This window comes from Pyrgilauda ruficollis, unplaced genomic scaffold (genome assembly GCF_017590135.1).
Source record: "Pyrgilauda ruficollis isolate IOZ18807 unplaced genomic scaffold, ASM1759013v1 scaffold32, whole genome shotgun sequence".
Taxonomy (NCBI): domain Eukaryota; kingdom Metazoa; phylum Chordata; class Aves; order Passeriformes; family Passeridae; genus Pyrgilauda; species Pyrgilauda ruficollis.
In genome coordinates, this window is record NW_024524600.1 from 2,784,509 (window position 1) to 2,798,669 (window position 14,161).

Consider the following 14,161-nt stretch of genomic DNA (forward strand, 5'->3'; position numbering starts at 1 on the left):
GGAAATACAATTAATATTGGCACCCCAATTACGGGGAACAAGGTATGGTAAATGTTAGACAACTAAATAAATGTCATCTGTAATAAAAATAAAATTAATATCTGTAATATGAATGTTAGAGATGTGTAGATAAACATGAATGATTGTCTACAGTTTAAAAAACAAGTTAATAGGAGCTATTTTATTGATCTGCAATTCAAAATAGTTTGCAGGAAACAGTCTTTGTAGGATAATTCTCCTTAGTCTCCAGAATAAAACCAGGCATTTTTCCATGTAGGCATTTTTAAGGAGATATGCAGTGACTAAAGTGAGATTTATAATGGAATATATATAGAATCTTGATTATTTTCCCTGAAGATTATAATCATCTAACAAAGTTGCAGAAAGGAGAGGATTATTTAATAAAATTCTGCTGTATTTGTGCTTAAAAATAGGGATAAAGTGGAAAAAAACATCCTGTAGATCTGTTCTTTTTCCTTAAAAAAAGAAAAGAAGAAAAGGCAGGGAAGGAGATTCTGTTTCACTAATTTATTTAGAAATGTATGTGTAAAAAAAGTTCCCCACAAAATGAGGTCTAAAATGTATATACAGGTGCAACAATATAGTTGCTATTCCTGCTGTTTGCTGCTTACTTTTTTCACTTGGACGTGTCCGTTTGTGGTTTTAAGAAGTTTTTTGTTAAGTAACCTAACCTTGGAGGTGCTGCAGATACTTCAAGTAGAGAGCAGTGAATTCACGATTTAAGATTTCTTATCACCCGATGGGTCTTGGGGCTCAGCTGCAGACATGCCTTGAGTTCTGGATGTTAGAGTTGTCAGGAGTTTCAGTAGTGTTGTTAAAACATATGTCAGTTGCAGAAATTGAGTACGAACTCAGGTTTTGACTTCAAACACCCTTGATTGAAATGTGTTTCAAATACAGTGAAAATCCAAGTGTGCCACCCAAGTTTTTCCCTGAGTTTAATTTGCTCTTGTGTGACGGAGGGGAAGATGATCCCGCTTCTCAAATGTGAAAGGCAAAATCCCGTTTTCTTCAAGTGCCCGGATTGGGTCCAAAAAGTTAAATCACCATAACAATTGAGATAAATGTATTATTAGATTGTCACAGATCAGCAGACGGGCCAGAAGATTCAGATTGTTACATCACTTGATCAGAGCTCAGCAGGAAAGCAGTTCATCTTAACAAATCATGATGGCTCTACCCCAAGCAAGGTGATCCTTGCCAGACAAGATTCCACTCCAGGAAAAGTTATCCTAGCAACTCCAGATGCTGCAGGTGTCAACCAACTGTTTTTTGCATCCCCTGATATATCTGCACAACACATCCAGGTAGATAATCCACTTTATTTGATATTTTTCATTCAAATGGCATAAGAAAAGATGTTTAATTCCAAATAAGTCTGTCTGGGTTCTCCTTTTTTTTTTTTTTAACTATAATTTTCCTTGCACTACGACTCACTGTGGATACTTAAAAATTATGAAAAAGCTTTTTTTAGTAAATTTCTTGCTTTTAAAATTTATATGTTGGCTCATGACGTTAGGAAGAATGCAGTTATTTTTATTGTCGTTTCCAGATTCTGTCATGCCAACAGTCCTTGATTTCTGCTTGTTAACTCTCCATCTGTTTTCATGTATTGTTGAAAAACATTCACTTTTCTCCATTGTCCTTCTCGCTTAATATTTCCCTTTGCTCATTTTCCTTTTTGCACACTGTTGCAGCTGCCATTCAGCTGTGTGAATTGTAGTCCACAGCAGTGCTCAGGCTATTTAGTGGGGCAATACATTACTCCATGGGGGTGAGGAAATAACACTAATGATTTTGGGTTTACTAATATGATATTGTAACTAGGCAGGGTTGTAACTCCCTTAGCTGGTCCCCAGTGCGCCTTACTCCCATGCGCATTATATGTGCCACTTCCATAGTTGCCACCCTCCAGCTTCCAAGCTTTCTGTCCCACATCCTCAGCCTGGCAGGGATGGGGTGGCACTGATGTGAAGAACGTCAGAAACATGCAAGAAGAGTTGGGAGATGTGACCTCCTTCAGCATGAAGTAGGAGGTTACTGCATTCCAGCCAAAGTACAGTTTCTGCATGTATTCCACCCAGACACATTTATGCTGCTGTTACAATACATCAGTGGTAAGCCAGCCTACGTTCAGATAGCTGCAGTCCATTTAGTCCCATATCAAACACTTAAACATTGGGACCATAAACAGCTGCTTAAGGAAAAATGTTAAAAGATGGCCACGTAAATAATGATCTTTTTGAGCATATCCTTTTATTTCCATTAGCTAATGATACAGAGGAACCTCCTGATTTGGAGACTGCAGTTATACCATCATATTTGATAGCTGCTATTAAAATTAAACCACCTTTTTTGTTATTTATATAGACCGTGTAAGCTTTATTCTGTATAATATTCTATGGTGGCTCAAGAATACATTAGATTATTTGACCGTCTGAGAGAATTGTTTAATTAGGTGTCTCTTGCACTAGAAGATACTTTTAAGGATTTATGTGGGGGTTTATAGATCACTACAAAATCCTCTTTTAAGCAATCTTTTTTCAGCTGCAGACCCTTTGGCTGTTCAGTTTATGCTCTTCTGTGAACCAGTCCACTAATTCACTACCCACATGTAGTGTAAGCTTGAAAGAATCTCTGTATTATATACTACTACTGGTTTTGAAATTCACAGTTCTTTGCAAATGGGCATCCTGGATCCTTGCTCCAAAGAATTTGATTACTGTGAACAGGGGACCAGTAGCAAAAGCCAATCCTATTGAGAGGCATTGAAGCATGCTTAGTGTTATCATACGCTTTGTATTTTAGGAAAGCCTCAACAAAATGTAAACCAGTGGGATATGAGTAGTCCACATAAAAAATATTTTCAAAGACAGCTTAAGAGATGAGAAGTGTGCCACATTGGTCTGTAAGGCAAAATTCAGGAAAAGAGGAAATCTGAAAGAAAAATTGAAAGCTGTAGTTCTGATTGTATCATTTGGGCAAAGTAGGTCAGTTTGAGAAGCAACTGAATACTCTGTCACTCCAGTTAAATTGTTCTGTTGTCCACTGATATGTATGGGTAGAGATTTCCTTTGTCCATTTAAAAGTTCATGAAATACAGAGTACCATTCATTTGCTGTTCACCTGCATCCCTTTGGGATCTTTTGTATTTTCTCCCTCAAATGATCTTTTCATCTCCAACTTTTCACCTGTTTTCCTCTTCTTCTTCTTCTTCTGTAGCCTTCACTTGAAATGCCCATTTGTTTGTTCTGCCAAAAACCTCTCTGTAATTGCATCTAATCTTTACATTGACTCATTTGGCAAGACCCTTTCTCCCATCATCTGTTTTAATTTCAGTGGCTCTTTTTCATATCAATAATAAATTTTTATTTTTCATGTTCAAGGTCAGTTAATAAGTTCTCTGAGTCTGGGATTTTTATCTCCTCATGGGCCGATTCTGTAGTCCTTCCTTATGTGGAACTTCCCATTTCAGTGCAGCTTTAATTTATAGAAGGACTTAGAATTTATATTTTCTATAATATCATGAAAATACATAATGTTAATACTTGAAATTTGGAAGGATCAACAGGTTAATATTTTCTTAACTCATCATCTTATTTTTCTTAAAAAGTTGGTTTTTTTTAAAGAAAACATACATGATCAATCTCAGAGACTGTATTGGTATCAAGGCTAACTAGAAAGAAGTATCCTTGTTAAACTTTCCTACATACATCGGCTGTTCTATATTCCAAACTCTAAAAAGCACAATTTCTAATTTTTCTCTATGGAAGAGAGAGTACTGTCTGTTGTGGTTACTTCTCTTTTTATCAGAGGTCCTGTTCTGAACGTGCAAAGCAAGAATGAGGAGTCTGGCTTACCAAGGCACAGTAGAAGTTAAAAACTCTTCAAGCTTCTAAACTATATTCTCTTTTGAATGACAAGAACATTTTTTTCTTTTCTATGTCAAGATGATGTTTGATTGTTACTTATGATCTGTGTGTTCCTTTTTAAATGGAATTTTTGTTGTGCTTTATTTATGTTGTGGTGGGATAGTTTTCAAAGATTAAGTGAAATGTTCTGGTGCCTGCCCTGTAATACGGGGATTCTAAAATTAAGTGCTTAACAAAGCTTTACAGGTGCCAGAGATAAATGACTGAGACAAAACAAGAATATTTTAATAATATCAAACTGTTACTGAAAGCCAAGCTATATACCAATCGGAAGTTAAAGGTTGTGTCCAGAGTACATTTAATTTTGGTCCATGTTTATGTGTATTATAAAAAAAGAAGTTAATAAACCTCTGTGTAGGTCTAGTAGCCTTTGCAAGAAAATTTTTTGTTCCATCTGTTTAGTGCTTCCATCTCTTTTGTGCTATTGATGAGCCATTAGTATATAAATATAAAATTGAACAAACGGTAAGAGTATGCAGATGCTAAAAGTTTTTCAAAATGTCAGTCCATTTTTTAGAAGTAGTCTTTAGAGAAATGAAATCTTGAATTCTTCTCAAAAGCATTACAAATAAAACTCTTGTTCCTTTCTGAAAGGGAGCACAGTGGTGTGGCAGGTAGTGACTTTGTATCTCTGAAGACCTTTAGTTGTAATCAAGAAAACATGATACTTTGTAGATTTAGTACCCTATCTTAGACAAAAACCACAAGCATGAGATGTATTTTGCTATTTCTAGGTGGTAAGAAAAATAAAAATTAAATTCTTTCACACTTTGTTTCAGATTTTAACGGACAACTCCCCCAGTGAACAGGGCCTAAATAAAGTGTTTGATCTATGTGTTGTGTGTGGAGACAAAGCATCAGGTATTTTTTTTTCTTTCTTTTTTTTAAGGTGGTACGATTTTATAAAAATAGATTAAATTCTTCTGAAGCTGTGTAACAGTTTGCATGCATATACATGTGTAAATGGTACTCTAGTATCCATGGATAGAATTTATTGTTGTTTTACATAGAATCATAGAATATCCTGAGTTGGAAGGGACCCTCAAGGGTCGCTGAAGTCCAGCTCTTGGCCCTGCACAGGACACCCCAAGAGTCACACCCTGTGCTTGAGAGCCTTGTCCAAATGCTTCTTGAGCTCTGTCAGGTTGGTGCTGTGACCACTTCCCTGGGGAGCCTGTGCCAGTGCCCAAACACCCCTTGGGTGAAGAACCTTTTTCCTCACATATAGCCTAAAATCTCCCTGACCAGCTTCATGCCATTCCCTTGGGTCCTGGCACCAGAGGGAGTAGGTCAGTGCCTGCTCATCCATTTCCACTTGTGAGGAACCTGCAAACCACTGTGAGGTCTCCCTTCAGCAGGGAGCAAACTTGCTAGAAAGTAAAATATATTATTTTTTTTTTTTTAATTGGAAAAGTTTAACATAAAAAATACAATTGCTAGAGCTCTAAATACTTGCCAGACCTCACCCATCTCAAGGAAGTTTCTGCCAAACTTAAGGCAAAGATCTGGTTGGAGTATTCTGATTGTTAAAACTTCTCTGACTCCCCAGAGGAGGGCTGGAATCTCCTGAGGGGCTGGAGATCCAAGGAGGTTTTCCTCCTGTGCTGGCCTTGGAATATTGGGCAGTGGTAATGGCTTTGGGGAGAGTGCCATGTTCCTCTGAGCAGCTGCGGGTTTTGGGGAGCCTCCCATGTGACAAGCACTGTCATGAAAACTGCTTTGCAGGCACTTCCAAGCTGCAATCCAGAATGAATATTCATAATCCAGCTGCCACTAAAATGTTTGAGACAATATTCTTTTAATACATATGATGCTTTTGAAATTTCACATTTTAGTAGTGGTAAAAAGGTTGTGATAAAGGAATCTAGAAAACCTGTCAGAATTTCTAGAAACTTCAGGAAAGAACCTTAAAGTTTTTTCTCCTAAATTAGGTCATATTTGTGATTTATTTTGTAATGTGCCGTAGGTATTTCAAGGATTTATAAATTAAAATTGTTGCAACTGCTAAGCATGCCTTCATCAATCCTTTTTATTAATGTTTATATTTTATGCAAAATCAAAATAATTTACTTCTAAAAATAATTGTACAACTTACTTTGTGTAGTATATCTTGGAAATTTTTATATTAGTTCTGCAAGAAAACTTGCAGAACTGGTCTTCAAAAAAAAAATTGTACTTATTCTAGATTATTCTTTCATTGATGTTTTATTGCAAGAAGTACAGGCCTGCCATTAGCCTGTTAGGAAAATGAAAGGTGAAAAGAAAGCTTTGAAGTGATTGCCTTATGCTGTCAAATGCCATGTTTGCACTTTCCATGGTTGTGTTAGATTTAAAGCATACAATTTCAACAGCTGAAATTGTAATGAGAAATCATTGGAAAATTACTAGAGAAGTCTATAAATTAAAAATTTTTTTGCTATGTTCTCATTAGCCTGTTTTCTTAGCCTTTTTTAACACTGCTATCAACAGATAGGGAAATAATTTAATAAGCAACTTGCCTGTTTGTAAAATCCTGTTTAAGTGCTTTGAACTAGAAAAATGGTTCACTTGCTTTTTTATGTTGTTTTATAGCCCCAATATATTTTAAGATCTGCAACCCATTAAGTTTTCTATGCAAGTGAATAGAGGAATGAAGTTTCCTTTTCTGGGTGAAATAGCTAATACTTTGTCTTTAATAAGAGTCAAGTCTAAGAGGTTTTCTATGCAAGTGTTCCTTTTCTGGGTGAAATAGCTAATACTTTGTCTTTAATAAGAGTCAAGTCTAAAAAATTAATATGATAATGTAAAATTAATGTCATGTTTTCTGTTACTTTGGAACTAGGGCGTCATTATGGAGCAGTAACCTGTGAGGGGTGCAAAGGATTCTTTAAAAGGAGTATACGGAAGAATTTAGTTTATTCCTGCCGAGGAACAAAGGACTGTGTCATTAACAAACACCACCGGAATCGCTGTCAGTACTGTAGGCTGCAGAGATGCATCGCCTTTGGGATGAAACAAGACTGTAAGTCTGAGTAAGAGCAATCTACTTCACCTGGAGCTGCTTCCTGCTACAAAAGATATGCTTTGTATAGATACAAATGGTTATCTTGGTTACATATTTTAAAATAGTTGTATCTTTTTCCTTTAAAGAAAGTTTAGCCTATCAGAAATATTAAATGCTTTCAGGTGTTTGCTTTAAAAGCTTAATAAGCTCCATCCCATGTGATGAAAGTGAATGAATTCACTTGAATGAATTCACTAAATTCCTACATGGCAAATATCAAATGTGTCTGCATTTTTTTTTTGTGCGGTTCGATTTTTTTTATGTGTAAAATAAGTTACTCAACTTTTTGAACTGTACCTTCCTTTTAGTTTTTCCACAACTGAGGTTGCTATTCACTTTTGGCAAAGCTCTGCAGAGATCCACAGTGATCTAAAGTTCAGTTCTTACCGATTCCTGCAGATTCCAAGTTCCTTTCTAGCTTTCCATACATTAGATGTAGTGGTAGTGCAATAGCACAGCAGTATCAGAATACTAAATACACAGAAAATCGCACAAAACGCAAATTCTTCAGATCAAATACTGTGACACTGTTGTAGTAAATACAGTATTGGTCTTCTTCTCTGTCATCCTGCACTTATTTTACTGACCCTCTTGAACTTCTGTGGACATTTTCCTCCTTACAGCCCTGCTTCTGTCAGCAGAAATCAGTAACACAGAGGAAATTAATTCAGAAAGGGAGGAAAAGCTGGGGCAGTGAAAGTGGATCTTTACCCTCTAGTTCAGCTGGCAGTAAGTAAGAAAAGGCCCCTCCACAGAAGACATTTTAAGCAGAACAAAATCACTGCGCTTAAGGATGAGAAGGCAGGAAAATAATCTCTTGTCACAGGGGAACACTGAGTGGGAGAGAGGATTGTTTGGTGATAAGAAGTCTCATTCCTCAATGGGGTGGAGAAAGGAAAGGAAAGAAAACTTAATATGGTCTTGGACTGTAGCTCCCTCAGTGAGGGTTATTTGTCCCTTGAAGAAGCCTTGGCCTTTTCTCAGCAAAGTGAGACCCTGCTACTAAGCACAGCATTTGCAAAGGAGGATTAAATACTTGCCTCCATCTCCCACCCTTTAAAGCACTATTTGTGGGTTGCAGGCTGATTTCTATAGCTTTGTCAATACTTAAAATTACAACATTTGGGGTTTAAGATACTTTTCAGTGTAAACATTGGAATATCATCACAGTCTACTGCTATCTTGAAAAATTTTTAATTTTTTATCTGAAGTTACACATTTTTCACATTTCTACATTTTGCCCATAGGGGGTAATACTGTAAGTTTCATTTTAATGTTCAAAGCAAGGTGATACATCTGTATTCTAAAGTTACAGTTCGTTCCACCTTGTTTCACTGAGTCATTCAAATTAAAAAATCCACTTCTTCTCTGAAGTCATTAACTTGTGGGCCAGGGTCTTGCCCAGATTTATCTTAAATGGTTGAACTCAGCTTTGTGAATGTACCTTTCCCTCTCTATTGTCTGAAGTCCTAACTCAAGAAGCTTCTTTAAGTGAATTAAGTTACAGGAGTTCAACATGGACCCAGAATCCATGGAAAAATGTACCATGAGTCCTTTACAAAGGAAATGAGAAAGTGAGATAGTGAAACTGAGAGAATGAGAAGCTTTAAGCTACCACTTTGATTCAAATTAAAAATGAGGGGATGTCTCCCTTAATTTTAACTTAAAAATGTTGCATATGTTGCATGTCAGACTTTGACTAATACATAATTTCTCTTAGAACTCATCAAGTTGGCGTGCTGGTTTTTTCCAACTTGTTAGCTTGTTGGTTATGGGATATATTTAATAAATATATATATATTAGCTACTTTTTCAGGATTATCATTAAAAACAAATATTAAATGAAGAAAAAAGTATTATTATTCAGGGTGATTTAATAGTTGGGTGTTATTTCTGTAGCTGTACAGTGTGAGAGGAAACCTATTGAAGTGTCAAGAGAAAAATCTTCCAACTGTGCAGCTTCTACAGAAAAGATCTACATTCGGAAAGATCTTCGTAGTCCATTAGCTGCAACCCCAACTTTTGTAACAGACAATGAAACAGCAAGGTATGTAAATTGTATTCAGAAAGGGCAGTCTTTGTCTTCTGAAAAAAAAAATTGAATTTAAAAATTGATCAACATTAAAACTTGTGCTGTTTTCTGTCAGATCGACGGGTTTGCTGGAATCAGGAATGTTTGTTAACATTCATCCATCTGCAATAAAAAGTGAACCTACTGTGCTGATGACTCCAGATAAGGTATGTGATGATATCACTGATATAATAAGTAGAGCTAATTGCTGCAATTGTATATGTAAGGAGAGAAGGGTGTTCTATTTGGTTAAATTAATTTTTAAAACACTCCTTTACAACATTCACCACTGTTACAAATGCTTTCTCTTTTCAAGAATCCTCTTAGCCTCACACAGTAAGAATACTGAAAACACAACAAAATAAATGCTCTTCCTTCACATTTTTAGGAGCCTTAAGGGCAGTATTGTTTTAATTTTTGTTTTGGAATAATCGTGACACTTGGCTCACTCTTTTGTACAAATAAAGTAAGGTGTTCACAAAACTTCTCATGGCACTATCACAGTGCCATGTGTAAGTATGGTTGGATTTTTTTTCTCCTGAATAACTATTTTTTTGGCAAAGCTGGTAAGACCTATCTCATCAACAATTTTATTTATGAGCTGGTTTTCCTTTGTTTCCATTCTGTTGTACTTACTGATCCACTAAAGCCATGTGGTAGCTTCTTTAGGTATGCATGGTAGGAAGCATTGTGTTTTTTTTCTAGCTGATACTAAATTACCTCATGTGGGACAATGGCTTGTAAAAGAATGGAGATAGTGCTGCAGGCAGTCTTGCCCCTGATAAGTTGCAGCTGTGTAAGACAGGTGAAGGACCAGCATTGAAGGAGAAGCATGGAATGCTGATGGGTATTTACCAATCACAGAGGAGTAAAAGGGCAGGCAGGTGTTATGCATGTGAGAGAAAAGGTATAAAGAGTTCGGAGGAGAGAGGTGGTGTTGGCACGAGCAGGTTGAGCTGTGAGAGGAAGGGGTCTGTATTGCTTGGTGCTGCCTGTGGGGTTGTAATAGAGAGAAGGTATGAAGACTTTAATAAACTGCTGATGCTTGCTGCCATCTTTGGTGCTAGTCTTTTGAGTCCTCCATCAATCAGGGGAAGTTTTTAGATAACAAGGGACTGACGCTGGTGTCATTTGTGTGACCACAATCAGATTGGTGCCCCATTTTAGGGGTGAGTGACAACAAATGGTACCCTGTGTGAGGAGTGACAACAACACCCTCATACTGTTTTCATGCATCTTGCTTTCCTTGCTCTGTCTAGTGTTAGCAGCAGCGTGCTTGTCTGTAATAATGTACTTTTTTTTGCCTGGACAGTGTGGGACATGTCTTACTGCTTCTCTGAGTTGCTAGCCAGTACTGAATCACTTTTTTCCTTTGCAGTTTAACAAAGATATAAACACTAAAAAGGCTACAGCATAATTATTTTTATGGTTGTTTATAAAGGTGACTTTTTATGCATTCCATGTTCTCATTCTCCTACCCTGTTACTACTGACTCATTTACATAGTGAAGGGAGATGCTAAAAATATAATCTAGAGCAGTCTTATATTCCTGGTGATAGACTAGTGTGTAGAGATGTGAATCTTTCTGCACTTGCTTAACATCAGTAGTGTTCTTTCTGAAAGAAAGAGATAGCTATTACTTTTACAAGTAAATGTCAAAATATTCCATATTTTAGATGCAGTGCAGTGTCTGATTGCTGTATTGTCGTTAGCCATGTATTGAAAATACTTTTCTTACAGGTATGTCTTTGTATATGCTCTGTTCTTCATTTATGTGAAATCTAGGCTCTTCTCTTGCAGGTTAACTGTTGCCAATTAACTGAGAATTAAAAGCTGTTCTTTTCCCTTAGGTAGAAGCATGTCAAGGAGATTTAAGTACACTGGCAAATGTGGTGACTTCATTAGCAAATCTCAGTAAATGCAAAGACGTGTCACAAAGCAGTACAGAGCTATCCATGATCGAAAATTTGAGTAATGGAGATGCATCATTATCTGAACTCAAACAAGAAGAACAAGCTAGTAGTGATGTTACAAGGTAAGGCATGTTACACTTAAAAATACTGTCCTTTTTGAGAGAAAGTGTCAATTCAGACCAGGTGATTAGTTAAATCCTCACAATACAGGAAATTCATCTGGTTTAAAAGTAATAGTGATATCAGCATAAGCTCATGTAGAAGGTAAATACTGTAAGATTCTTCCAAGTGAAATGAAAAGAAAGTTCCATTAGAGAAATAAATTTTTTTAGTTGTTTGTACTTGAAATTAATTTCAGTATAAATGTTACAGCTGATTTTCTTACCTTTTGGTTGGCCATACTAAGGTAGGCCTTCGTTAGGTCTTGTACTATAGTCTTAGTACTTCGCCTCATCCTGGAAAACTTGTTCTTAAGAGATCTCATCTGTGTTAAGTGCCTGTAACTATTAATCACCTTAAAAGCTTGAAAAACATCTTCCTCCTATGCAAGAGAAGTTACAGAATTCTCACTACTGATATTAATACATCTACTGAGTATCTTACTTGTGTTTTGCACTGGTTTTAACTGAGCCATTGTGGTGAGCATATGTGTGTGTATATACTGAGCATTCACAGTTTTTCCATGAATCACAATCCTGTTCTTCCTTGGTTGTCATCTCATGCAAGCTTCTGACTGCTGTCCCAGCAATATTCTTTTACACACCACCTACATTTTACATTCTGTTGTGGAAGTGTGTGTGGAGTAAATCGGTTAAGGGGAAAAAGGTGGGCGTGTAGTGGCTGAAATATCTGATTTCCCCTGTGATCTCTACTGCTTTGTGTAATTGCAAGCAGATTAGATTTTTTCTGCTCCTTTCTTTATATACTGCTTAGAAAGTCAGTCGGACTTCTTATAGATGCTGATTTGGGCCTTTGCTGTGTCCTCCTAGGTAAAGAATGTTAGAATATGCTGTGTAAGTAGTATTGTTACATGTGCTGATAGCCATCATTCAGTACTATGGCTGTTCAAAGAGATGTAGTAATCTTTCATTTGCTGTCACTTCCAGTTGCTTACTTTTACCAACTTCAGAGTTTCTGTTCAGTTCTAAAAGTCTGTCTGTGAAAAGGCATCTGGTTCTGTCAGCCACAGAACTTGAAAGAGCTCTGACTTGACGTACTCTTGTCACGTAGGTTACCTAATAGCTGTACAGTGGGGAGGTTCAAGTAAACATTGCTGTGAAAGGAAGGTTGTTATTCCAAGAGAAACTAAAAATTTATTCTGAATTACTGAGTTCTCTGTCAGGCCCTATTCCAGTATGATCTAACAAATGCAGATGTTTATTGAGGAAGAAGAGTTTAAGGGACTTCAGAGAGCACATTTAATCCATCCACGCTTTTCATGTATTTTATTCATTGCTTGCAGTAGTTATGATTTCAGTTTTGCTGGCATAGACTACAGCTTTTGCTGCAAGCACCCCATTGCTTTTATATTGTAATTTTATGTGCCTTGTCCTCTAATGCTTCATGATATTATTTCTTTACAGTTTATCTGCAGTCTTACATATCTGTTGATGACTGAGCCTGACAAAAAGAGAACCACAATTTTCTGTAGTAAAGGATATCAATGCAATGTATTTTAATCTTGATTATGCCTTGTTTTCTCATGTGTGCTAGATTTTCACAGCTCCCAGGCAAGCTTTGTTCTGGATTCTCCTTTTTGTGATGTTTTACCTTACAGACATTGCTCATGTTGGGGCTTTGTATAGGAAAGGACTCACATTACTGAGCCATGAGGAAGCAAAGCTGCCTCTGGCTTCTGCTGGCTTACTACTGGCACTTCATGTGATAGGAGGGAGAGCATTTCTTTGAAAGCAACATTGAAGAGTGACTTGGGAGGAAAGTGTCATGAGTAGACATGGTTAACAAGTGTACATGCCCACGCTATTTTTCTAGCACTCTTCACCCTGTGCTAGAATAAATTTAGGATAGTGGCAGACGCATATGACATTTACCTTTTGGGGAAAGGGGAAGTCTTGTTCTTCTCTTAAATTTCTGTCCCTGCCACATGAAGAGCCCTGCAGAGATCCTGTTGTTTCTTTAAAAGCAGCTGTCACTGAGTTGTTGTGTTTGCCTATTCTACCTAAGACTGCAAAGTGAATTGTGGAAGACCTGAAACTAAGATCTTCTAGCAGGAATCCATAGTATAGTTTCTAGAGCTGAGCCACGAATGCCTTCCCTTTGTGCCAGCTTTGTGCATACCAGAGACAGAAGATGGCCCAGGTATGTCTGTACAGTCCACTCGTGTGTGCCCCAGTCACCCTGATGTGTATACATCAAGGTACACAGGCTAGTGAGGATCAAAAGGTAGTTCATTTACCATCCCAAGCCTTGAGGCAGTGTCAGCAGCTCTTTCATGGTGATATTTCATTTGGTTGTGTGTAGTTATGTTAAACGGCTCCTTTTTTTTTTTTTTTTTTTTTTTTGTTGGCATGTTAGTGAATTCATGTAGCTAGAGAGTGTGGGGGTAGAGAAGCTGGCCAAGTTCTATCCCAGATTTTGGCATTAAATCAGTGATTTTAGATTCCGTGGTAATAAACATGTCTATAAATTGAGAATGAGCTCTACATACAAGCTGATAATCACCTTTTGTACAGTTTTCTGGCCTCAGTTCATAAGTTTTTCATGCAACACTGTATAGAAATGTTGCTGTTCCCAGGATGTGTCATATGTCTGTAGGCAGTGATCAAGTTTGTATTTTTGATTGCAGGTGTGTCAGTTGTAGTTCTCAGGTGTATTTATGAGCAGAAAAACAACACGTGTTAGCAAGCAGCCAAATATTGAGTAATACGTCTGTGCTTGTCCTGAAATCTGCCCTCTAGCATTTGTGCTTGTGAAAGCCAAGAGTCACTGCCATGCAGTAGAGGGTACTAAGGGTTGTATTGAATGCATGGGAGTGCTTTCTCTTGCATATTTTGGAGCAGTCTTTTCAAATTAAGTTGAAAAATCTAACTACAACTCATTACTTAACAAAAAAATATTCTTACTCTGTTTGTGCTGCATAGCAGTAAAAGCCTGTAAAATTTGTACATGAACTAAGTGACTATAACAGCAGTCTGGTGATCATGTCCTCAAAACACTCATG

The 14,161-nt window shown here is 37.1% G+C and overlaps 1 protein-coding gene across 3 annotated transcripts in view; it reads left to right on the forward strand.

Annotated features, from left to right (window-relative positions):
• Window positions 1-14,161, forward strand: part of NR2C1 (nuclear receptor subfamily 2 group C member 1) — a 47,914-nt gene that overhangs the window by 21,839 nt on the left and 11,914 nt on the right. For 2 of the 3 annotated variants that reach the window (XM_041474361.1, XM_041474360.1), the window contains 6 exons: window positions 1,098-1,328; window positions 4,733-4,814; window positions 6,775-6,954; window positions 8,896-9,043; window positions 9,144-9,234; window positions 10,918-11,102. In XM_041474361.1, coding sequence (XP_041330295.1) covers window positions 1,098-1,328; window positions 4,733-4,814; window positions 6,775-6,954; window positions 8,896-9,043; window positions 9,144-9,234; window positions 10,918-11,102 — 917 coding nt within the window. The remainder of the gene's footprint in view (window positions 1-1,097; window positions 1,329-4,732; window positions 4,815-6,774; window positions 6,955-8,895; window positions 9,044-9,143; window positions 9,235-10,917; window positions 11,103-14,161) is intronic. The other variant, XM_041474363.1, reaches the window with a different exon arrangement.